Source organism: Pan paniscus, chromosome 3 (assembly GCF_029289425.2).
Source record: "Pan paniscus chromosome 3, NHGRI_mPanPan1-v2.0_pri, whole genome shotgun sequence".
Lineage (NCBI taxonomy): Eukaryota > Metazoa > Chordata > Mammalia > Primates > Hominidae > Pan > Pan paniscus.
Window position 1 is genome coordinate 167,390,299 of NC_073252.2, and position 25,390 is coordinate 167,415,688.

The 25,390-nt window shown below is 38.7% G+C and overlaps 1 protein-coding gene across 6 annotated transcripts in view; it reads left to right on the forward strand.

Annotated features, from left to right (window-relative positions):
- Positions 1-1,507: 1,507 nt before the first annotated feature.
- The window catches only part of CLCN3 (chloride voltage-gated channel 3), a 108,098-nt gene continuing 84,215 nt past the window's right edge, over positions 1,508-25,390 (forward strand). The window contains exons 1-2 of one of the 6 annotated variants that reach the window (XM_034959404.3): positions 1,508-4,640; positions 19,857-20,032. In XM_034959404.3, coding sequence (XP_034815295.1) covers positions 19,873-20,032 — 160 coding nt within the window. In that variant the 5' untranslated portion in view covers positions 1,508-4,640; positions 19,857-19,872. Of the gene's footprint in view, positions 5,084-19,770; positions 20,033-25,390 lie in introns of all 6 variants that reach the window. The other 5 variants (XM_003821811.5, XM_055111998.2, XM_034959406.3 and 2 more) reach the window with 5 other exon arrangements.

Below are 25,390 nucleotides of genomic sequence, written 5' to 3' on the forward strand. Positions count from 1 at the left end.
GATGAGTCCACCATCTGAAAAGAATGATCATAATCTGTATCTAGGATGAATTAAACAAAACACTGTGCCCTTAGTTGTGTGCAGCCTGAGAAATGAGTCACTTCATGAGACTGTTTTCAGGATATGATTGGCTGAAAGAGCTTTGAGTGTATCAAGTCCTACTGAGGCAGTTTTGTGGGAAACAATCACACTAAACTGGAAGACTGTTTGCCATGTCAAAGGTCTCGAATTGTAATTAGAAGTGCAAAGCTATTTCGGATAACTTCTTGTTATCTTTGGGGAAAAGACAAAAGACAAGAAAAGGTCATTTTCACTTCTATGATGCTAGTGGAATCAGGAGGAAATTCTAGACTAGAACCATGCTACTATTTTCATAATAGAATGTTTTAATCCCTTCTATTCTCTCTCTTTCCAATGTGTCTGAAACATAAACAATAAGATCAAAGTTCTTTTTCTTTTCTTTTTGAGACAGAGTCTCACTCTGTCACCAGGCTGGAGTGCAGTGGAGTGATCTTGGCTCACTGCAACCTCCGCCTCCCGGGTTCAAGCAATTCTCCTGCCTCAGCCTCCCGAGTAGCTGGGATTATAGGCACGTACCACCATGCCCAGCTAATTTTTGTATTTTTAGTAGAGACGGGGTTTCGCCATGTTGGGCAGGCTGGTCTTGAACTCCTGATCTCAGGTGGTCTACCCATCTCAGCCTCCCAAAGTGCTGGGATTACAGGCATGAGCCACCGCGCCTTTCAAGATCAAAGTTCTTTTTCTGAAACAACTCATAAATACATGAAGTGGAGCTATACAATCTTGTTTGGTTTTTCTGTGCAACTTTTTTTAAGTGTATTCTTTTAAGTTGTTATGGTAAGTAATCCTATTTCTAGGTTTTTTATTTCAAGGAAAGTTCAGAGTAACTTTACTGGTCCAGGGAGCAAGATAGAAGAAACTGAGATATGATTCCCAGTACTCTTTACTTTGCCACTTCTATAAAATAGCATCATACAACTTGCCACTCCCAGAGAGAGAATTGCTGGCAGAGGGCAAGGTTTATACCACCTCCACTCACTGGTAATGTCTATCATTTGTTTCTCTTGTTTCAATCTGCCAGGGTTCCAGATATACTAGTGAACAGGCTATCCTACACCTGGTTGTAATTGGTAAACTCTTACACTGTGAGTCAATCTTTTTGTCCTTTTTCCCTTTCCTTGAGGCCCCAAGAGTTTTGTTGGTTGATTGGTGGCAGAAGTGTGAAGCTAATTTAAATATTGGTTGAGTATTTGTTATTAACTTAAACTCCAACCAGTCCTAGCCCAAAAATCTGATTTACAGTAGAAGAAACTGACCCTTTTCACATAACTTATTTTGCTATGTCTCCAAATACTTCCTGTATACTGGGGGCCTTTTAAAAAATGCATACTGAGACTTGTGGTTAAAAGATGAATTTAAGCACCCTATGGTAGGCAAGATAACACCCCCTGCCCCACCGCCCCAATCCCTGGAACCAGTGAATATATTAGATTACATGGCAAGGGGGACTTATATATGATATGAGAAACATTCAGCCTCCCATTGCTGGCTTTGAAGATGGAGGAAGTGGACAATGAGCCAAGGAAGTCAAGTGACCTCTAGAAGCTGCAAAAGGCATGGAAGTGGATTCTCCCCTAGAGCCTGTAAAAGAAAACAGCCCTGCCAACACCTTGATTTTTTTTTTTTTTTTTTTTTGAGACAGAGTTTTGCTCTTGTTGCCCAGGCTGGAGTGCAATGGTGCGATCTTGGCTCACCACAACCTCCACCTCCCGGGTTCAAGTGATTCTCCCGCCTCAGTCTCCCAAGTGGCTGGGATTACAGGCATGTGCCAACAAACTTGGCTAATCTTGTATTTTTAGTAGAGATGGGGTTTCTCCATGTTGGTGAGGCTGGTCTCGAACTCCCAACCTCAGGTGATCCGTCCATCTTGGCCTCCCAAAGTGCTGGGATTACAGGCGTGAGCCACCACATGTGGCACCAAGAGGTTGCCCAGCCAACATCTTGATTTTTAACCAGTGAGCCCTATGTCAGACTTTTACCCTACAGAACTTTAAGATCAAAAATTTGTACTGTTTCAAGCCAGTAAATTTGTGGGAATTTGTTACAACAGCACTTGGATACTAATACAAACTCTTCTTAGGGTTCCGGGAGCAGTTATTTACAGTACAGAGATCAGGTGGGCTGTTAAATTATTTTCATATGGGAGAAAAGCCCACAGTTGGATCTGTAAACCTTACTGGGAATTATCTCAGCCCTAAGAAGTTCCTTCTTAATCACTCCCACTAAAATAAGGGATGTGGTAAGAATGCCAATCAATCAGCATCCTTTCTGTAGTATTTACCACGATGGAATGAGATCAGGCTGAAAGTATTCACATTAGGGCACTTAAAATGTACCAAAGATCTGGCTATGGTGCTTACCCTGTGTTTCCTCCCACCAGTCTGTTGAACAGAAAGTTCAACATCACCAGATTCTCTGACAAAAACACCAGAGGAATTACAGAGAACGTTTTTTCCCAGATGCGATCTGTTGTTTTATCACCAAGCAATCACATACCACATTGTTTAAATATATTGCCCCATATGTAACGCAGTGTTTCTGACTGAGCACCTTGGATCAACTGGGAAGAGTTAAACACAGGAATGCTTAGGTCCAACATTGAAACAATTAAGACAGGATTTCTGGGAGTGGGACCTAAGCAAGGATATTTTTCTGAAGCTCCCTAGATGGCTCTGATGCAAAGTGAAGATTGAGAACTACTGGTGCGATGATTATGTATGCCAGAAACCATGACTTTAAGTTCTTATAAAGGAATAAGGTAGTACATAATAGGGATAATATTACAAAAAACCAAACGTACAAATAGACTTGTTCTTGCACACTTAAGAGAGATCCTTGGAACAATCCTCCATTAAGAAACTACGACACTACCATGAAATAATTTTTCATCCTTATAGAAAGCAGGTAAGATTGACTAATAGACCACAACTACTGTCTACATTCTCAAAATCCATGTGCCTTTCCAAAATTAGCTACGTAACTACAGTGAGAGAGAAAAAAAATGTGAGTAAATGTCTTGTGAAAAATTCCACTTGGTTTGGAAAAATTTTTGCCTGCTTTTCCACATTTTCTAAGAAGAATCTAAAGATCTTGGCCAACAGTGTCCCAGGTAAGAGAAAATCGTGCTTGGGTATTTCCATAGTTCTACAAACTCTACCTGGATAAAAGTAATGAAAGAGGTCCTAAGAAGCTTGACCGCACTGTGATCACGACCATGGGCACTATACCAGCTCTGAAGCCCAGAACTGTCTTTGAGAATATTCAATTCTGCCCTAGAAGAAATAGGAGAACAAAACTCACGTGTTCCTAGCCTGCAAAACAGTCGGTGGAGCACGTATATGTAAAAATAGAAAAGGCTGGCAAGACCAGGTCATATTTAATATTCATGAGGCACAAGATATACAACACGCACTTAATATTCATTAATCAGTATATATTCATAACATACTAAATATACAGGAGATATTAAATGTTCACGGGTCTTAATTCTGCCACCCAGTGGAGACACTCAAAAGTGATCTCGCCAAAGAAATGCAAAACCTGTACCTGCCCACCAGGCTATTAGTATGCTACTGCTGTGGCCACCATTCTTTCACTGCATCGCCCTGCCCCTGCATCGGAATATAGCACCTTGAACACGGGATCAGGTTTACTGAATTCTGTGACCCACGCTGGGAGCTCAATAAATGTTTGCTAAACGGAAATGAACCCAATTCAGACCGTGTAGAAACCCCAGATTATATCTTTTCTCCAAACATTCAATTTCCAAGCAGTATTTTTGAAAATGCGTGATGGCTAAATTCGAGTTATCCTGTTTGTATGTATGTTAGGCACACAACCGGCGATGACATACAAGGCGAGGTGACACCACTGCACTCCCAGCCCGCACGTCACCTATAAGCACAGGGGGCTTTTGGTGCTGGTTTATTTTCGAAGGCTGGTACTTCTCTTCGATCTAAGTTTTAGGAACCTGTGCTCGTCGACGGCTGCCAATACTTTTTATTTTCAAGGCTGACGCTCGCCAGAGTTTCACAAGCTGCTCCCGGACGCTGTGGTCTCTCGCTAGAGTGGATCCGAACTCTGCGTGACGCTGGGAACGGCCAGCGTCTGTTGCCTCACGAAAACATCTCCCACAAGGTGGCCGCCTCGCGCGAGGTCAGCAGCAGGGCAAACAGGGATGCGTGAGTGACTGACGTGAGCTAATCGCTAATGACAGGCTTCACAGCCCCAGCGGCCCTCAGAGCCAGGCACCTCGCACCGCTCCTCCTCCTCGAGACCCAGTCCCGGCCCGCCCACCGTTCCCACGCCGCCCAATAGGCGCCGACGCGACTCAGCGAGTGGCCGGAGGAGGAGATGTTGGGACGGCCGGACGCTGAACGGCCGTCCACGTCAACGTAGTGACGTCACGCGTCGACGCTGGGGCGTACCTGTCGGGCTCCTGACTCCTGCCGCTTCTCTTCCCCTTCCGTGGGTCAGGGCCGGTCTGGTCCGGAACCTGCAGCCCCTTTCCCAGTGTTCTAGTTCGCCCGCGACCCGGAATAATGAGCAAGGAGGGTGTGGTGGGTTGAAAGCCATCCTACTTTACTCCCGAGTTAGAGCATGGATTCAGTTTTAGTCTTAAGGGGGAAGTGAGATTGGAGATTTTTATTTTTAATTTTGGGCAGAAGCAGGTTGACTCTAGGGATCTCCAGAGCGAGAGGATTTAACTTCATGTTGCTCCCGTGTTTGAAGGAGGACAATAAAAGTCCCACCGGGCAAAATTTCCGTAACCTCTGCGGTAGAAAACGCCAGGTATCTTTTAAATCGCGATAGTTTTCGTTGTGTCAGGCTTTCTTCGGTGGAGCTCCGAGGGTAGCTAGGTTCTAGGTTTGAAACAGATGCAGAATCCAAAGGCAGCGCAGAAAACAGCCACCGATTTTGCTATGTCTCTGAGCTGCGAGGTGAGTTGCATTGTATGAGCGAAGAGTCGTCAGCTCTCCTGTTCACAGATTTTGGGCCAACTGTGAGGCCACAGCGCTCATCTTGGTTTCTCTTATAATGTACCTATATAATGTTGAAAGGTACATCATGAATTGGGATGCTAACCCATCCTGATTAGGTATATACCCTCAGACATTCTTTAAAATTTCACACATCTGCTTCAGGAACCGTCGAAGGACCTCTGAATAAAATGGAAGTGGGTTCCAGGAGAAGATTAACTTTAAACTTAGAGGAGTGGGTTTTACTTTCGCTAAATTTTCCCCAATTTAAAAATAATATTCAGTTTTTCTATCTTTAGATATATATGTATGTAAAATATTTTTTGTGTATATATATTTGTGGTTTGATCTTAAACTTGACCAGAAACTGCCTTAGAATCTCAGAAATTGACTTTGCATGTGGTATGCTTTGTTTGTATGGCATTTTAAAACTGCGGAGCATATAGAAGATAATTACATATGCATTGTGCATATTAGAAACTGAGATTTCTGTTTCCTTTAGAAAGAAATTCCTGTTCATGGAATTGAATCAACAGCGACCATACCTTTTACATAGATATATAATTCAAAAGTTCAGTTCTACAAACGTAAACTTTTGGAGCTATGCAGTTCAGTTACTGCAGCATCATTGTGGCTTGTATAATTGTTGAATCTTTCCAGAAATGGTTTTACTTTCATCTTTAAAGAGTTAATTTAGAAGATTTTTTTTTATGAGGTCGGTATGGAAATAACTACGTCCCTTTGTGAGTCACTACAAAATAATATTTGTTCAGTTCAGGAGTACATATGGGAGTTAAAGTGCTTGTGTATAAATTGTTGACTTTCATCTTAAAAGGTGCTGCTGCTATTCAGTGTCTTGTTCTATAATATGGCTTTAAAAACCATGTGTGTGACCTACAGATATTTTCTCAACTTGAATATGCGTATATGGCCTCTGGTTAATACAGACAGCCACTGTTGGCAGAATTCATCACAGATTGCATACCCTTCCCACCCCTTACTCCCCTCAGCACCTCGAAAACTTTGCTGCTTTGCTTGAATCATGAGTCACATTATTTTAAGAAGTCAATATGAATGTATAGTACCTACATTTTTACTTGGAAATTGTACTTCAGTATGTGTTATCAGTCATACATAGCTCATTAAGAATGTAAATATTTAAACTACTTTTGGATAGATGTGGTTCAGGGGAACAGATTTGTTGATGTTGTGGGTTTGTGTTAGTAAATTGGCTATTTTCCAGGTCATGTTAGTGGTAGGCTTTCCATTTCCTGTTGTGACATGTTGGTCATAATTTTCAGACGGCTCAGGAAGCCAGATTTGATCTCTGTGGTGGGTCTTATATCAAAGCAGTATCCTGTGGGGTTTGGCCACTATCACTGTTTTGTAGAACTTCCAACTTAGTTTGGTAGTCAAACTTGTCAGCAGTGATCTAAAATGTATAATATTTTATAATAAGTGTTAATATTTGTTGAATGCATTCTGTGTTTTCAGGCTCTTTTCCAAGTAATTTTTGTGAATTATCTCAATTTTCACACCAACCCCACGAAGTAGGTACTTTCACTAATCCCGTTTTACATTCGTAGAAACTGAGGCACAGAAAATTTAACTAACTTGCCCTACAGTAACTGTCAGAACTGAGACTGAAGCCTGGGAGTATGATTTCAGAGTTCCTGCTCTCTGCTGCACCATAGTGTAGTTTAGAATAGTCAAAATGCTAGAGAAAAACAAGGAGGGACGTGGCTTGTAGGTTCAATTATAAAAGCAATGTAAAATTACAGAGAGTCTGGGAAACAGTGTTTTTAAAAGGAATACTCATAATCTTACTACTCTAATAAACATTTTAATTTTTTAAATATGCACATTCACATCTGTACATAAACATTGTAGCTGTGATTCATTTTGGTTCTTAAAGATAAATCTTCAGTGAAGTTTAATATGGAGATTGAACCCCACTGCCTCACTTTCATTGTTGAAATCCAGAGAGATTTGATCTGCAACTTTGACTGGAACCAAGTTAAATAAATATATTTCTTGCTATTTCTTGTGAGAAATAATTGAACAGTTTCTATCTTTTAAAATCATGAAGACTATTTAGTTTTCAAAGTTTCTGTCTTCCACAGCAACTTTTTATTGGTTTATTGTTTTATCTTTCTTCCTTGTTATAATCTGAGTGTTATATTTGTATGTGTGTTTATTCCGTTGTCCTCTTGAAAGCCTCTAGCATTTATACCCGCTGCCCCTGAGGAATTTGGGTTTTTTTGTCTGTTTTTATTTATTTTTAATTGACAGATAATCATTGTGTATATTTTTGGGGTTCAATGTGATGTTTTGATAAATGTATATTTTGTAGAAAGGTTAAATCAAGCAAATTAACATGTCCATCATATCACCTACTTGCCATTTGTTTGTGGTGAGAACGTTTAAAATTAACTTTTAGCAATTTTGAGGTATATAGTACATTATTATTAATTATAGTCAACGTGGCATGCAATAGATCTCTAAAACTTACTCCTCTAACTGAAACTTGGTATTCTTGGACTAACCTCTCTCCTTTCCTTTTTCCCCCTTCTCCCTAGCCTTTGTAGACCACCATTCTGCTCTCTGCCTCCCTGAGTTTGACTTTTTTTTTAAGATTTTACACCTATGTGAGATCATGCAGTATTTGTTTTTTTGTGTCTTATTTATTTCACTTAGCATTATGTCCTCCGGGTTAATCTACGTTTTTGAAAATGACATAATTTTCTTCCTTTTAAAGGCTGTATGGTATTCCATTCTGTATATATATTACATTTTCTTTATCCATTCATCATAGATCCTTTTACATATCTCTAATATCGACCTTAAATGCAGAAGATGAATCACTGTATTGGAAGAAAGAAAAGTAATCCTATAAAATCAGTTTAAAATTAGGTCAGTATAGCAAGGATTAGATATGTTGATTTTACTTTGGGTACTTTGAGAACTTGATTTAAACTGAACCTTGCCCAGTGCTAATGTAATCAGTAGACCACACTAATTCCTATGGTATAGTAGTGACTTTTTTTTTGAGATAGACTCTTGTTCTGTTACCCCAGCTGGAGTGTAGTGGTGCAATCTCTGCTCACTGCAACCTCTGCCTCCTGGGTTCAAGCGATTCTCATGCCTCAGCCTCTGGAGTAGCTGGGATTACAGGCACGCGCCACCACTCCTGCCTAATTTTTGTCTTTTTAGCAGAGACAAGGTTTTACCATGTTGGCCAGGCTGGTCTTGAACTCCTGACCTGAGGTGATCGACCCGCCTCGGCCACCCAAAGTGCTGGGATTACAGGCATGAGCCACCGTGCCGAGCCAATTTTTGTATTTTTAGTAGGGACAGGGTTTCACCCTGTTGGCCAGACTGGTCTCAAACTCCTGACCTCATGTGATCTGCCCACCTCGGCATCCCAAAGTGTTGGGATTACAGGCATGAGCCACTGCACTGGGCTGGAATACATACTAATTTTTAGAAAGCTATTACAGCATCCCTCTTGAGGAAAATGTATAATGTAATTTATGCTGAAGTCTACTGAAAGCTGTAGGGCCTATACAAATATAATGGCATTAATACAATAAAAACTGTGTTCATATTTATTATAATTTCTGGTACATTGTTAGCTATTCTATAAATGTTAGTAAATGAATAAGTTATGTTGAAATTCCTTTTCACATTTTTTTTTCTTTTGTTTGAGGCTCAGTCTTGCTCTTGTTGCCCAGGCTGGAGTGCAGTGGCGCGATCTCAGCTATCCTCAGCCTCTGCCTCCTGGGTTCAAGCTATTCTTCTGCCTCAGCCTCCTGAGTAGCTGGGATTACAGGTGCCCGCCACCATGCCCGGCTAATTTTTGTGTTTTTATTAGAGACGGGGTTTCCCCATGTTGGCCAGGCTGTTCTTGAACTCCTGACCCAGGTGATCTGCCCACTTCGGCCTCCCAAAGTGCTGGAATTACAGGCGTGAGCCACTGCACCTAGCCTCTTTTCACGTTTCAATCTGTGACTAGTACTTAGCACAGTTTTTACAATATTTATATGAAAATGCTCCTTACATACAAATGGCTAGCTCAGATTTTCACCTCTCTGCCATCGTTGCTCTTGAGACTTCTGTTCCATCTCTCTAGTTGCTGACATTGACAATCTTTTTCTTCTTTCACCCAGTTTATATCTACTTTTCTTTTTAGCTTAACAGAGAGTTGACTGACACACCTTTGGGAATTAGATGTGGTCCTCAGCTGTACCCAGTCAGTCTCCTTTATGGGAGAGACAAAACTTTGTTGGGAACCATGAAAAATTAGTGTGCATATCTCAGGCTGTGGATCCTTTCGCCACCCATTTCCATGGTTTTCCTATTTTTGCTCCCCTCCCCAAATTCTGGTGGCATATTGCTTAGTGTTTGCAGTTTTGGGGCTCAGGTCAGTGTAATGGAGGTAACCTTCTTTATAGTCTGACCTGGAATAGAAACTAAAGCCTCGACGTATAATCCTAAAGTTGGAAAGAACATGCTGGTCTTGAGTTCTGTGAGTTGCAGGAGACTGAAATTTGTTTCTGCCAACTGTTTTCAGTTAATCAAGTTGGAACCTTAGTGGATATCTTAGATTCTTCTTTACCATTCCCTATATCTTATTAATTACCAGGTCCTCTTAAATATTTCTTCAAACTCTCTCTGCTTCTCAATATTGATGTGTCTTAGTGAGCAGGGTAAAATCACAGCCAAAGTATTTTTTAATTCTCTCACTCAACACAACAATAATTAACACAGAAGACTTCTGTGACCAGATGCTTGGGGGTTTCTCCCCCCACAGCAACCAACCAGTTAGTTCTGCAGCAGATACCAACTGGGTGCCCCCCGGTTCCAATACGGTGTACCTGGAGGTAGTGTCAGACACCACTGGTTGAGGGCAGTTCCCAAAAGACTTCCCCCACTTCCAGTGCTAATCGCAAGCCCCAGGTTATTTTGATTTTGCCTGTGCTTCTGATAACACTGGCTATAAATCAGGGATCCCATGACCCCCCCCACTCCTTACGTCCTTGGGTTCAATTAATGTGCTAGAGCAGCTCACAGAACTCAGAGAAACACTTACCAGTTTATTATAAAGGATGTTCAAAGGATACAGATGAACAGATGCATAGGGGGAGATAGGGGAAAGAGCATGGAGCTTCCATGCCTTCCCATGGTGCGCCACCTTCCAGGAGCCTCCAATATTCAGCTATCCGGAAGCTCTCTGAATCCACTCCTTTTGGGTTTTTATGGAGGCTTCATTACATAGGCACAGTCAACAACTGTGTAGAAATGTGATTGGACAAAAAGAGTATGACCTAACAGCACTAATAGACCCAGTGGGGAAACCCAGCAAGGCCTGCCTGTCCAAATTCTTCTGCCTGTCTGCAGCATTCCTTCTTCCAGGGTCTGGGGCAAGCTCCCTTCTAAAGGGAAGGTCTTATGACCCACAGTCAGACAGGCTGTGGAAGATTAGAGTTCTGCCTTGGGTTGGTGGAAAGGAGGGCAGGAAAAGGTCAGCAAGAGAAGAGATTCTGTTTTCTGAGGTTTAATGTGCCCCAACATTATACAAAAGACTGTAGTAAGGCCAGGCACAGTGGCTTACCTCTGTAATCCCATCACTTTGGAAGGCCGATGTGGGCGGATCACTTGAGGCCAGGAGTTCGAGACCAGCCTGGCCAACATAGTGAAATCCTGTCTCTACTTATATAAAATTAAATTTAATATTAAAAAAGAATGTAATAAGAGCTGTGGGACTTATAAACCAGGAACCATGGATGAAAACCAATATATATCATATCACTCTTAATTCAGTTATGCCCTATCTTACGTTCAGAATTGTTCAGACGTCTAGTCTCATCTCCAGCTTCTCTATCTGTAGTCCTTCAGTCTCTTACCCTTCTTATCTGGCTTTCACACTGCTGCTAGTGTTGGCTTACTAAAATTCATGTCTGATCATGTGATTTCTCTGAAGTTCTTCATGGTTTCCCCTGTGTATAGATGAGTATGTAAGTTTCTTAGTGTGACACATGAACCCCTCCCCTTCATGATCTGGCCTATGTCTGCCTCTGTAGCTACTCTCTGGTCCTTTACCTCTTACATAAGCTACCCAAGCAGGTTTTACTATGATGCTTTTATGCTGTTGCGCATACTTTTTTTGTGTGTGTGCCTGTATTGACTTTTTACCTCATAGCCCAATTAATTTATCCTAATTCTTCAATATTTTGCTAAAATATTCCCTCTATTAAGTGCTTATGGACTGTTTGCCAGCCAGCTTGCTTACTTTTCTCAGGTTTATCAAATACATTGTATGTACCTCTCCTGTGATGTGTATCATACCATATTGTTGTTACTTGTTGATGTCTGTCACCTTCACTGCCTTAGGAACAGGAACCATATCTTATTCATTACCCTAGCATCTGGCTTTTTGCCTGGTACATGCTAAGTGTGCAGTCAATGATTATCAAATAAATTAATAAATGACTCCAAAAACTAGCTTTGAATACTAGATAAATGGTGATCCTGTAAACTGAGATAGGAAAAGTAGGAGGACAAGGACTTTTGGGGCAAATATTTATTTAGTTTAGGTCTTGTTGAATTTTAGCTCTTTTACAACATCAAGGAAGACATGTACCATTTATTTCTTATACATTTGTTATTTATTCATACAATATAATTAACCCAACAAGATTTTTTTTAGATATGGACAAGATTATTCTAAAATTTACATGAAAAGGCAATGAAAAAGAAGAATAAGGTGTGAAAGATCAATCTACTGAATTTCAAGACTTATTATGTAGTTACAGTAATCAAGACTGTGTGGTATGGGCATAGATAAAGACACAGATCCGTGGAACAGAACAGAGAACTCTGAAATAGATCCACATAAATATACCTAGTTTTTGTCAAAAGCATGAAACAGTTCAACGGAGGTAGATAACTTTTTCAACAGTTGGTACTGGAGCAATTAGACATCCATACACTGTCCCATTCCCAACCCCCCAATAAAGGAACCTCAACCTATGTCTCATACCCTGTGCATGCACAAATTAAAATGGATCACAGACTGAAATATAAAAATATTAAACTATAAAACTTTAGGAAAAATAGAAGAAAATTTTGGGGAGGTAGGGTTAGGCATATGTTTCTTTGACTTGCCACCAAAAGAATACTCCTTAAAGGCAAAATTGATAAATTAAACTTCATCAAAATTAAGTATTTTTGCTCTGTTATAGACCCTGTTAAAAAGATGAAAAGATAAACTAGAGAGGGGAGAAAATATTTGCAGACAACACAACTGACAAATAACTAGTATCTGTAATATATAAAGAACTCTTAAAAGTCAACAGTATGAAAGCAGTCCAGCTAGAAAACGGACAAAAGACATAGTCATTTCACTGAAGAGGATTACACATATAGCAAATGAGCACATAAAAAATGTTCAGCATCATTACCCATTAGGGAGATGCAGATTAAAGCAACAAGATACTACCGTACATCTATCAGAATAGCTAAAATAAGAAATAGTGACAACACCAAATGCTGGCAACGAGGTCAAGAAACTGGATCACTCATACATTGTTGGTAGAAATGTACAATGGTACAGCCACTCTGGAAAACAATTTGGCAGTTTCTTTAAAAACCAAATATGTGACTACTGTATGACTCAACTATTGTACTCTGACATTTAGCCCAAAGAAATGAAGGCTATTCATTTTCAAAAACCTGTACATGCATGTTTGTAGCAGCTTTATTCATAGTCACCAAAACATAGAAACAAGCCAGATGTTCTTCAGTGGGTGAATGGTTAAACAAACTGTGGCATATCTGTTATCATAGACTACTCTGATAAAAAGGAAGGAACTATTGACACATGTAACACCCTGGATGAATCTCCAGAGAATTGTGCTGAGAACAAAGAGTTAATCCCCATATCATATCATTTATATAACATTCTTGAACTGGCAAAATTATTGAAGTAGAAAACAGACTATGGGTTGCTAGGGGTTAAGGAGGGATGGCTGTAAAACGGCAACATGAGAGATACCTGTGGTGATGGAATATTCTGTATCTTGACTGTATCAATGTTGTTATCTTGATTATGATATTGTACTATAGTTTTGCGAGATGTTCCCATTAATGGAAACTGGGTAAAAGATATACAGGATTTTTTTCTGTATTATTTATTGTAACTACATGTGGAACCATAATTATCTCAAAATAAAAATTTAATTAAAAAAATTGAACATCTACTGTGACACATTTTTTTTTTGAGGCAGATCTTGCTCAGTTGCCCAGGCTGGAGTGCAGTGAGTGGTGTGATCTCAGCTCACTGCAACCTCTGCCTCCTGGGCTCAAGTGATTCTTCTGCCTCGGCCTCCTGAGTAGCTGGGATTACAGGCACTCACCACTATGCCCGCCTAATTTTTGTATTTTTAGTAGAGACGGGGTTTCACCATGTTGGCTATGCTGGTCTTGAACTCCTGACCTCAGGTGATCTGCCCTCCTGGGCCTCTTAAAGTGCCGAGATTACAGCTGTGAGCCACTGCGCCTGGTCTAATGTGACATATTTTGCTAACCATTGAGTATGCAGTGTTAAGCAAAAATTGAGTGTCAGACCTCATGACACGTTCTACAATGGCAGACAGATATTAAATAATCACATAAATAAATTTAATATTCAACTGTGGTAAGTGCTGTAAAAGAGAGCTATAAGAACTAATAATGAGAAAATTTGATCCAGATAGTAAGTGGGTCAGCGAAGCTTTGCTTACTAACTGCATGACTTTGGGCGAGTTATTTACATGCTTTGTGCCTCAGTTCCTCATTTTTAGTGGGGACAATAATAGCACCTATTCTTTAAGGTTGTCATATATTTAATATGAATATTAAATGAATGAATTTGTAAAGGGCTTAAGATATTGCCTAGCATGTAGTAAGCTCTGGTTAAGAGTTTGTTAAATAAAGGGATACTTGATGTAAGACCTGAAAAATGAGTAGGAGAGTTAATTCTTTTTTATTTTTACAATTTCTACTTTTATTTTAGATGTGCAGGTTTATTCCATGGGTATATAGCATGATGCTGCGGTTTGGGGTACAGTTGTACCCATTACCCAGGAAGTGGGTATAGTGCTCAACAGTTTTTCAGCCCTTGCTTCCTTCCCTACATTTCCCGCTCTAGTAGTCCTCAGTGACTATTGTTGCCATCTGTATGTCTGTGAGTACCTGATGTTAAAGCTCCCACTTAAAATGAGAACATGCTGTATTTGGTTTTCTGTTACTGTGTTAATTCACTCAGGATAATGGTCTCCAGCAGCATCCCCATTGCTGCAAAGGACTTGATTTTATTCTTTTTATGGCTGTGTAGTGTTCCATGGTGTATATGTACCATATTTTCTCTTCTTTCCTTTTTTTATTTTTATTTTTTTTTGAGACAGAGTCTTGTTCTGTCGCCCAGGCTGGAGTGCAGTGGCACGATCTTGGCTCACTGCAAACTCTGCCTTCCAGGTTCAAGCAATTATCCTGCCTCAGCCTCCCGAGTAGCTGGAATTACAGACACCTGCCATCACTCCCGGCTAATTTTTGTATTTTTTTAGTACAGGGTTTCACCATGTTGGCCAGGTTGGTCTTGAACTTCTGACTTCAGGTGATCCGCCCGCCTTGACCTCCCAAAGTGCTGGGATTACAGGCGTGAGCCACTGCACCCAGCCTGTACCATATTTTCTTTATCCAGTCCACTATTGATGAGCACCTAGGTTGATTCTGTGTTTTTGCTATTGTGGGTAGTGCTGTGATGAACATATAAGCACATGTGTCTTTTATGTAGAACAATTTATTTTCTTTTGGGTATATACCCAGTAATGGCATTGCTGGGTCAAATGGTATTTCTGTTTTAAGTTCTTTGATAAATCTCCAAACTGCTTTCCACAGGGGCTGAGCCAATTTACATTCCCACTGACAGTGTATAAGCATTCCATAGCCTTGCCAGCATCTGTTGTTTTTTGGCTTTTTAATAATAGCCATCCTGACTGGTGTGAGATGGTGTCTCATTGTGGTTTTGATTTCCATTTCTCTAATGATTAGTGATGTTGGGCATTTTTTCATCTGCTTGTTGGACAGTTGTATATCTTAATTTGAGAAGTATCTGTTCATGTCCTTGCCTACTTTTTTTGTTTGTTTGTTGGAGACGGAGTCTTGCTCTGTTGTCGCCCAGGCTGGAGTGCAGTGGCGCAATCTCGGCTCACTGCAAGCTCCGCCTCCTGGTTTCACGCCATTCTCCTGCCCCAGCCTCCCGAGTAGCTGGGACTACAGGCGCCCGCCACCACGCCCGGCTAATTTTTTTTGTATTTTTAGTAGAGACGGGGTTTCACCATGTTAGCCAGGATGGTCTTGATCTCCTGACCTCGTGATCCGCGCACCTAGGCCTCCCAAAGTGCTGGGGTTACAGGCGTGAGCCACCGCGCCCGGCCGTCTTTGCCCACTTTTTAATAATGTTGTTTTTTGCTTGTTGAATTGTTTGCTTCTTGTAGATTGTAGATATTAGACCTTTGTCAGACGTTAGCTAGATTAACAGAGAAAGAGACAAGATCCAAATCACCACACAATCAGAAACAACAAAGGTGACATTACAACCAATCCCATGGAAATACAAAAGATCCCCAGAGACTATTATGAACACATCTGTAAACACGAACTAGAAAATCTAGAGGAAATGGATAAATTCTGGAAACAACCTCCCAAGATTAAATCAGGATGAAATTGAAATCCTGAACAGACCAATATCGAGTTCCAAAATGGAATCGGTAATAAAAAATCTACCAACCAGAAAAGCCCTGGACCAGATGTATTCATAGCTGAATTCTATCAGATGTACAAAGAAAGCTGGTACCAATTCTACTGAAACGACTCCAAAAAATGAGGAGGGGCTCCTCCTTAACTCATTCCAGCTTCACCCCAATACCAAAACCTGGCAAAGACACAATGAAAAAGGAAAAGTACAGGTCAATATCCCTGATGAACATAGATGTAAAAACCTTCAACAAAATATTAAGAGAGTGAGTTGTTAAAGAGAAGAGGGTATGATCCAGGCAGAGGGAGCAACAAAGGCCTTGGGGCAGGAGTCAGGAAAGAGCTTGATAGGACTGAGAGATTGAAAGATCAGTGAGTCTAGAGTACTTCAGGAAGTACATACTTCTCAAAGTAAGATATACAACTGGCCAACAAGCATGTGAAAAAATGCTCAACATCACTAATGATTAGCGAAATGGAAATCAAAACCACAGTGAGACACCATCTCACGCCAGTCAGAATGGCTATTAAAAGAAGCTGGGGCCAGGCGCGGTGGCTCAGGCCTGTAATCCCAGCAATTTGGGAGGCCGAGGCGGGCGGATCACGAGGTCAGGAGATTGAGACCATGGTGAAACCCCGTCTCTACTAAAAACACAAAAAATTAGCCGGGCGCAGTGGCGGGCGCCTGTAGTCCCAGGTACTCGGGAGGCTGAGGCAGGAGAATGGCCTGAACCCAGGAGGCGGAGTTTGCAGTGAGCAGCGATCGCGCCACTGCACTCCAGCCTGGGTGACAGAGCGAGACTCCATCTCAAAAAAAAAAAAAAAAAAAATGCTGGGGAACTAGCAGGGGTTGGGCTGCATAGAACTTTTTCTGCTATATTAAAGAGTTTGTTTCTTAAGGGTAGCAGGAAATGATTAAGAGATGTTAACATGGAATGGAGAGAGATTATGAGCAAACTTACTTTTTGGAAAAAAAAAACTGTGCTGGCTGCAGTGTCATCAGATTCGAAGGAAGCAAAATAATTGCACGTAGATAATATAGGAATTTATGAGGTAAACGAGGCCTTATTACTGGAAGTTTTCATAGTTTATCTCTGATTATGATTATTACTTTCTTTGAGACAGAGTCTCACTCTGTTTCCCAGGCTGGAGTGCAGTGGCATAATCTCAGCTCACTGCAACTGCCGCCTCTCTGGCTCAAGCGATTTTCATGCCTCAGGCTCCTTAGTAGCTGGGGTTACAGGCGGCTGCCACCACGCCCGGCTAATTTTTTATTTTTAATAGAGATGGGGTTCACCACCATGGCCAGGTGGGTCTTGAGCTCTTGACCTCAAGCGATCCTGCTGCCTCGGCCTCCCGAAGTGCTGGAACTACAGGCATGCGCCACCACACCCAGCTTATCTCTAATTTTTATAATTTTGTAAGAATATATTTACAAGCTACTGTGTATCTATTACAATGTTTTGAAATGATTATAAGTATATTTTTTGGTGATTAAAATGGAAAAGGTGACTTTGCATTATTTTTTTTTAAATATGTAAAATTTCATCTGCTGTGTTAGAGTCTAAATAGCCTTTTGTGCCCAAGCCTGGGAATTGGGTTTAGAACCTGAAAATATTTAACACTAGTGTTCAGATTTCCTTCTGTTATATGTCCTTTATGCTACTATAGAAATTTGAATATTTTATAGCAGTGCTGTTCAATAAAAGTGTTAGTGCTGCAAATGCAAGCCACATAGGTAATTTTTAATTTTTCAGTAGCCACATTAAAAAGGTAAAAAGAAAGTTGTGAGATTCATTTCAAATATATTTTATTTAACCCAATGGATCTAAAATATTTCAACATGTAATCAGTATAAAATTTCTAGTCAAATATTTGACATCCTTTTTAAATATTAAGTCTTAGAAATCTGGTAGGTATTTTACACTTAGAGCACATTTCAGTTTGGACCAGCCATGTTTCAATGGCTCGATAGCCGTATGTATGCTGGCTGCTGCATCAGTCAGTACAGCTCTATAGGTTTCTGGGTTAATACGTGGAATAGTTTTTTTTTTTATCTTAAGTTATCAAATTTATAGAAATAGAAACCCATGCAGGCCTGGGTTTAATTGGTTTATTTGGAGCAGAGTTGCATGCTCGTGTTATAAAGAATGATCTGCAGGCTAGGTGTCTCAAAGGTATTATGAAATTAATTTTTTTAACGGAAATAGTTAAATTTCCAGTTACCACTTACGATTTTTGAGAGACTTTTAGGAATAAAATGGAGGAGATATATTGGAATTTGCTGATTGAAGTATTAACACATAAAAAGGTTTAATGATTTTACAGAGATTTCTCAGTGCTGTGTAGCCTCTAGCTAATGTTCACTGAAATGTTATCATATGTATTAAGCCCTTCTATTCTGTAAAGAAATAAAAACAGAGTGTCTGTGTTCTTCACAAAAATCTTAGCATACATGCTTTGATACATCAAAATTAAATGATTCTTAAGCTATTAATGTTTATGTTTTTAAAAGCCTTTTGGTAATTTTCTCAAAAGCCACATAATATTTAATTTGTTTGCTTCTATGGAACTGCAGATTTCTTAGTATGAACAACTACTTTCATACTTTCCTATTGTTTTAATTAATATACTCTAACAAATCTCATCTCAGTATAATATGCCATCTTTGGTAGCGATAACTATAAAACATTCATAAAGTTGCAAAGCAGCAAGTATTTACATTTTTCTTTTTTAATTTGCTAATTTTGGTTATTCCTCCAAGAACAGTTTAATACTCTTGGAGAGAGGATTTTTTTAAAATTGAAAACTGAATACATTTCTCTTTTTGACCTCATTAATTGAATAGTTTGACATTTGTTGTTCTTACACTGTGCCAGTCATTATGCCAGATGTGGAGAGCAGAGGCATGCTCTCAAGGAGCTCTCAAAACTTCACCTTTTTCAAAGTGATCTTTAAGTTAGGAAATTTATATAATCTGTTTAAAAGATATTTATTGTCAGTAATAGTCTAGTTTTCTAAAACTTCATAAATACCTTTTTGTTATTAAAGCTCTTTGAGGTTATTTTTCCATTTGCAGAAGGAAAATTTACTGAGTAGAAGAGATTGTCTTAAAACACTCCACGTCTTCAGTATTAGAATTCACTGCTAGAATTCAGCACTGGAATTGAACTGTGCTTACTTTAGTCTTCATCTGTCATTTTCTGTGTGTACTTACTAGGCCATATCTGCTAAGTCTTGTTTTACAAGGCTTACTGGTTTGACTGCTTTTATGACTGCATCTTTCAAGTCCCACACATGCAGCTTAAAAGTCTATTACTAATGTCCCCATACTTATGTTGAACTCTTATTTTGGTGTTGAGTAAGTAAGTGGATGTATTTAAAAATCAAACTAGTTAAGAGTAATACAGATCTAAGAATATGGAGAGTAAGAACAATGAAAACATACCCTTTTTTGATTTGTTGCATGTTACCATTTTATCAGTGGCTAATGTTTGACCATAGGCTCTGAAGATTTAAATTTTAAAATGATGAAAGGAGAATGAAATAAATATTTTAAAATTTTTAATTGTAGTATTTATTTTTAAAATCAGGTTGTACTTACACCTCTTACACCTGATAAAATATTCAAAAGGGGCAGTCTGTCTTTCAAACCTTGTACTTCAGCCATCTTGTTCCCTACCCTTTGGGCAACTTACTTGGAACTCTCTCCTGAGACAAATCTATACATACACAAGCAAAAATGTAAATATACGTTACATTTTTCAACTTAACAATTGGAGATCTACCTGGAGAAATTCTTCATTCTTTTTTACAACTGTATAATGAGAATAAAATTATTACCTCACCCCAAAATACTTAATAAAGGTAACTATTGTTACAGTGAATACGCTTAATTTTTTTTAGCACATAGATCATAACTTTCCTTTTGTGATGTTAAACTAGATGATTTTTATTGTATGTTTGAAAAATGTTAAAACTACTTTTTCCCCCCCACAGATAATCAGACAGCTAAATGGAGTCTGAGCAGCTGTTCCATAGAGGCTACTATAGAAACAGCTACAACAGTATAACAAGTGCAAGTAGTGATGAGGAACTTTTAGATGGAGCAGGTGTTATTATGGACTTTCAAACATCTGAAGATGACAATTTATTAGATGGTGACACTGCAGTTGGTAAGTTCAGCATGACAGCCTAATGTTTGTATTCATGAATATCCACTAATAAATATGTACACTATTTTATTGAGGTTGAATTTTTCAGTAACTTTAAAAATTTGAGATCAAATTTACATAACATAAACTTAACCATTGTAAAGTGTGGAATTGAGTGGCATTTAGCACATTCACAGTGTTGTGCAACTACCGTTTCTATCTCGTTCCAAACATTCTCACCACCCCAAAAGAAACTACTACATTTAAGGGTAAGCTTTTAAATATAATGTAATACAGAGAGGTGTGCAATCATCACATCTTAGTGTGGAAATTGATGAATTCCTACAAAGTGAACATTTATTATATAACTACTCCTCAATCAAGAAGTAAAACATTACCAGTAGTTTCAGAATCCTTCCTTGTTCCACCTTCAGTTTCAATATTATTTTGATTTCTATCTAGATTAATTTTGCAAGTATTTAAACTTTATGTATGTGGAATTCATACTGTGTACTCTTTTATGTCTGTGGCTTTTACTTACGTTTCAAAATCATCTATATTGTTGTGTATAGCAATAGTTAACGTATTTTCATTGTTGGTGTAGTGCCCCATTGTGTGAACATGCTTCAATTTATTTAGTTATTCTACACTGATATTTCATTATTTAGTTGTTTTTTTTTTCATATTTTGGCTATTGCTAACAGTGCCACTATGAATTGTCATGTGCATATGTTTTAGTGCACATTATGTACACAGTTCTGTATGATTTATATCACAGAATGGAATGCTTAGATCATAGAATATGTATATCTCAGCATTATCAGATACTATCAGAGATACTTCCATTTCTTTTTTTTTTTGCCAATTACCCTATTCAAAGATACTACCAAAGTGGATATAGCATGTACATTTCTACTAGCAATGTGTGAGAATACTAGTTACTCCACATCTTCACCTATACATGATAACAGTTTTTAAAAAATTGGCTATTCCAGTGTGGTTGCAGTAGTCTCTCATTTTGGTCTCAATTTATGTTTACTTGATGATTTATGAGTTTAAATGCCTTTTTGTGTGTTTATTGGCTTTTTAGATTGCCTCTTTTAAAGCACCTATTCAGTCCTTTTCCCTGTTTTATAGGAGTTCATTATGCATTCGGATTATGAATCCTTTTTCAGATACATGTACAGTATTGCAGTTATCTTCTCTCATTCTGTGGTATTTTTTTTACTCTCTTAAAGGAATCTTTTGGTGAAGATATCATCAATTCTAATGAAATCCAGCTAATCTTTTCCTTTATTCTAAGCCAGTCTCAGTCACTTATGCCTGCAATCCCAGCACTTTGGAAGGCTGAGGCAGGAGGATTGCTCGAGGCCAGGAGTTTGAGACCAACCTGGGCAACAAAGTGAGACTCTGTCTCTACAATAAAAATGGAAAAGAAAAAAAATTAGCTTTGATTGCACCACTGCACTCCTGCTAGGCACCAGAGCAAAACCCCGTCTCAAAAACCAAACAAACACCACCACCACCACCACCAACAACAACAAAAACTTTTTCTTTTCCTTTATTCTTAGTGTTTTTTTTTGTTCTGTTTAACAAGTCTTCCCATACCTCAAGGTCACAAAGATATTCTCCTGTTTTGTTCTAGAAGTTTTATTTTTGTGTATTCACATTTAGATCTACCTACCTGCAGTTAATTTTTTAAATATGATGTGGGTTAAGAGTTCAGATTCATTTTTTTCCCATATGAATAACTAGTTGACCCCACACCATTTGTTGGAAAAAACTTTGCTTTTTCTTATGTACTATAGTGACATCTTTGTCATGTATCAAGTGGCTATATTTTTGTAGATCTGTTTCTGGACTTTCTACTGTGTTACATTGAAATAATTGTCTTATCCGTATGCCAATGCCCAGGATATATATGAGTTTTGTTTTTTAAATTTGTTTTTGTCTTTTATTGATTTATAGTCTGTTTGCATTTAACATAATCACCAATATGTTTGGTTTCAGACCATCCTCTATTTGTTTTCTGTTTGTCACATCTGTTCTTTCCTCTCCCCTTATTTCTGTTACCTTCAAAACCTTGTTATATGTTCTCTTATTTTTTGTTCAGTAGGCTACCCTAGAGATTATTACATGTATCCTTGATTTATTAGTTCTAGGCATTGGTACTTTTACCACTTCATGGAAAATGCAGGGACTTCAGAATACTTTACCTCTTTTTACCCCTTTCTGCTTCCTTACCATTTTCTCACCAGGAAATAGGTCAAGAATGAAAATGGTTGAGACTATTGGGTTTTACCTTTCTTTGTTTCACTTCTTTTCAGAATATTGACACTTCAAGTTCTGGCTCCCTTGGATATTTACTGGTTTAAAATACAATATTTTGCTGTTATTCGTCATTTGCTGTCTTTATCACAGATTTTTTTTTCTAATTTTAATGACAAAATTATAAACAAGAAAAATACATATATTCATAATTTGAAACATTAGGTGAAATTAATAGCATACCCATTTTTTCTGTGTTTAAATAGCTCTTTAGCCCTTTATGTGAGGCAGAAAATTAACTCCAGGAAGTAGAAAGATATAGAAAGAGCTGACTCCTTCCACCTTCCCACGTTGCCGTCAAGTGCTGGTGATGTCTTTACTCATGGTCTTCAACAGGAGAGAGTGCCAAGCAGTAAGGATGGGGCAAGGGCATAAAAAGGATCTATTTGTGTTGCTCTTTTATCAGGGAGGATAATTTTTCTAGAACCTTATCATTAGACTTCCTTATGTGTCACTGGCCATAATTGGGTCACATGCCCACCCCAAGACTGATAACTGGCAAAGGGGAATGAAATTACTGATTGGTTAGGACAATTATGATTCCTTCTCTGAAATTAGGCACTTTAACATGCAAACAAGAGGAAGGCCCAATTAGCAAGTATAAAGTTGGAATGACTATAGCGTAGGCAACCATTGGTGTTTTCTTTTCTTTTTTTGGAGACAGAGTCTCGCTCTTTTGCCTAGTCTGGAGTGCGGTGGCACAATGATGGCTAACTACAGCCTTTACCTCCTGGGCTCAAGAGATACTTGTGCCTCAGCCTTCTGAGTAGCTAGGACCACAGTTGCACACCACTAGACCCAGCTAATTTTTAAAAATTTTTTGTAACAATGGGGTCTCACTGTGTTGCCCAGGCTGGTTTTGAACTTTTAGGTTCGAACGATCCTCTTGCCTTGGCCTCCCAAAGTGCTGGGATTACAGGCATGAGCCACTGTGCCCAGTCTATTGGTAGTTTATATAAAGATTCTGTCCTCAAAGTTAGTGTAGTTGAAGGTATAAGTTATGGAGTAGCAGTCAAAAATAACTGTGTGAGTTTTAAATTCGGTGGTACAGATTCCAAATGTTACATCTCACCAAAAAAAGATATCATTTTGATATCCCTTTAGAATTGGGAAGGTTGTAAAGGGAAGATAATGCATGAAGATCCAGCAATAGGGATAATTATTATATATGTGAAACAGTGAATGTCCTTTTTTAAGACAGTGAATATTCTTTCTTTCAACATAGCTGATATTCTTCTGTTAACAGTAGCAGGGAGGGGAATGTCTTGGAAGAAGTTGGAGCCTCACATTAGGTCTCTCACTGTGGGTTAAGGCAGATTTCAGAGGAAAAAAACTTATTTCTGTTTCTGCTCAGTATCTGGGGAGTATGGAAGTGGTTAGTAAGTCAAGCAGTAATTCTTCGTGACTCCATATCTTTTTAGCATACCAAAAAATAACTATTACCAGAAGGTACTGATAGTGTTTTTTTGAATATGTGTTGAATGAAAATCCATGATGTTCAGTGGCTTTCAAGTTGGTGACCTGAATTTACATCCTGGTTCTGTCAGTTATTCTCTCTCTAACTTTTGGCAAGTCACATAGCCTGTTTATACTTCAGTTTATTCCCATGTACAACATAGTAGTAAACTCCTAAATAATAAAGTCTTTAAATGATTGCTCTGAGAATTAAATGCATATAGAGATCTTAACAAATAATGCATATAGAATCCTTAGCAGTGTGACTGGCTTATGGTAAGGACTCACTAAATAGTAGCTGTTTCTGTTTTCTTCTAGATTACTTTCCCTTTGGATATGTTAGACTCTGTACCCCCAACATAAGCAGTTTTCTTTTATGTTCATGTTCAAATGAGATGTCAGTAACATCTCTACTAGTATTAATGAAAAGCTGTAGCTCTAGAACTCAAATATGACATCTGGATTAGGATTTAGCTTGTCAGAGATAAACTGCTTTGGAATCTACTGACTTCAGTAGATATCTGTTGCATAGCCCTTGCTTTGAAAGTAACTATGTGTACTTAATAATCTCAAAAATGTAATCAATCTGCTCAGAGTGAGTGCTAAACAATCTAGAGTACACTGATTAAAAAATAGAAGTTATTCTGTATAATGATGACTAGTAGTATCAGTCAGAAATTTCAGCTAGCAAAAAGCTGAAAAAGTAGGCCTGAAATGTGTTTATATTAGGTATATCTAATTTGAATGAGTCATTTTGGTCAATAATTCAGATTCCATGGAAAATGCAAAATTTTTTTATTGCAAGTAACAGGAAGGGAGAGCCAAGATTTTGTTGCCAGAGTTGTATTCATTAAAGAGAACCATATGGCTCTTGACTCATTGAAAATGAAGCACATGACTGTTCATGAGTGCAGCTTTAGAATTATTCTTATAATAGATAGTACTATCTTCACTTGAAGTAAGAGAAGTTATTGAGATTGACTGATGGGGTAAAAACTGTAATCAGCCATGTTTAAGCAAATTAACTTTCAGTAGTTAATTTATGTTGATAACGTGATTATGCTAGTAAGTTTAAAATTTAGGCGCCTATATCCTTTTTTATCACACCTGAAATGTTTACTTGACAACATCAAGGGTCTCCCAGGTTTCTGATTATGTATAGACTGAGAGGGAAATGTGAGAGGAGTAAGAGTTGAGAGGGCTCACTCCTAAGTGTTTGATTTCCTATCTATACATAACTTTAAAAAAATAAAAATAAAAACAGCCTTGGAAGCTGGGTGCCTGTAGTCCCAGCTGCTTGGGAGGCTGAGGCAAGAGGATTGCTTGAGCCCAGGTATTCAAGGCTGTGGGGTGCTATGATCGCACCTGTGAATAGCCCCTGCACTCTGGCCTAGGCAACAGTGAAACCCAGTCTCTAAATAAAAATAAAAAACCTTTGGAAATACTAAAATGCAAATGTGAGGTTTTCTGATTTATTGGAAATCTTGGGGCATGTGATAACTGGGAATGGAATCCAGAGAAATTACATAGATTATTGTATTCTACTTCCCATATATGTAACATTCTGAGCTTCAGAACTCAGAAACCACATAGTAG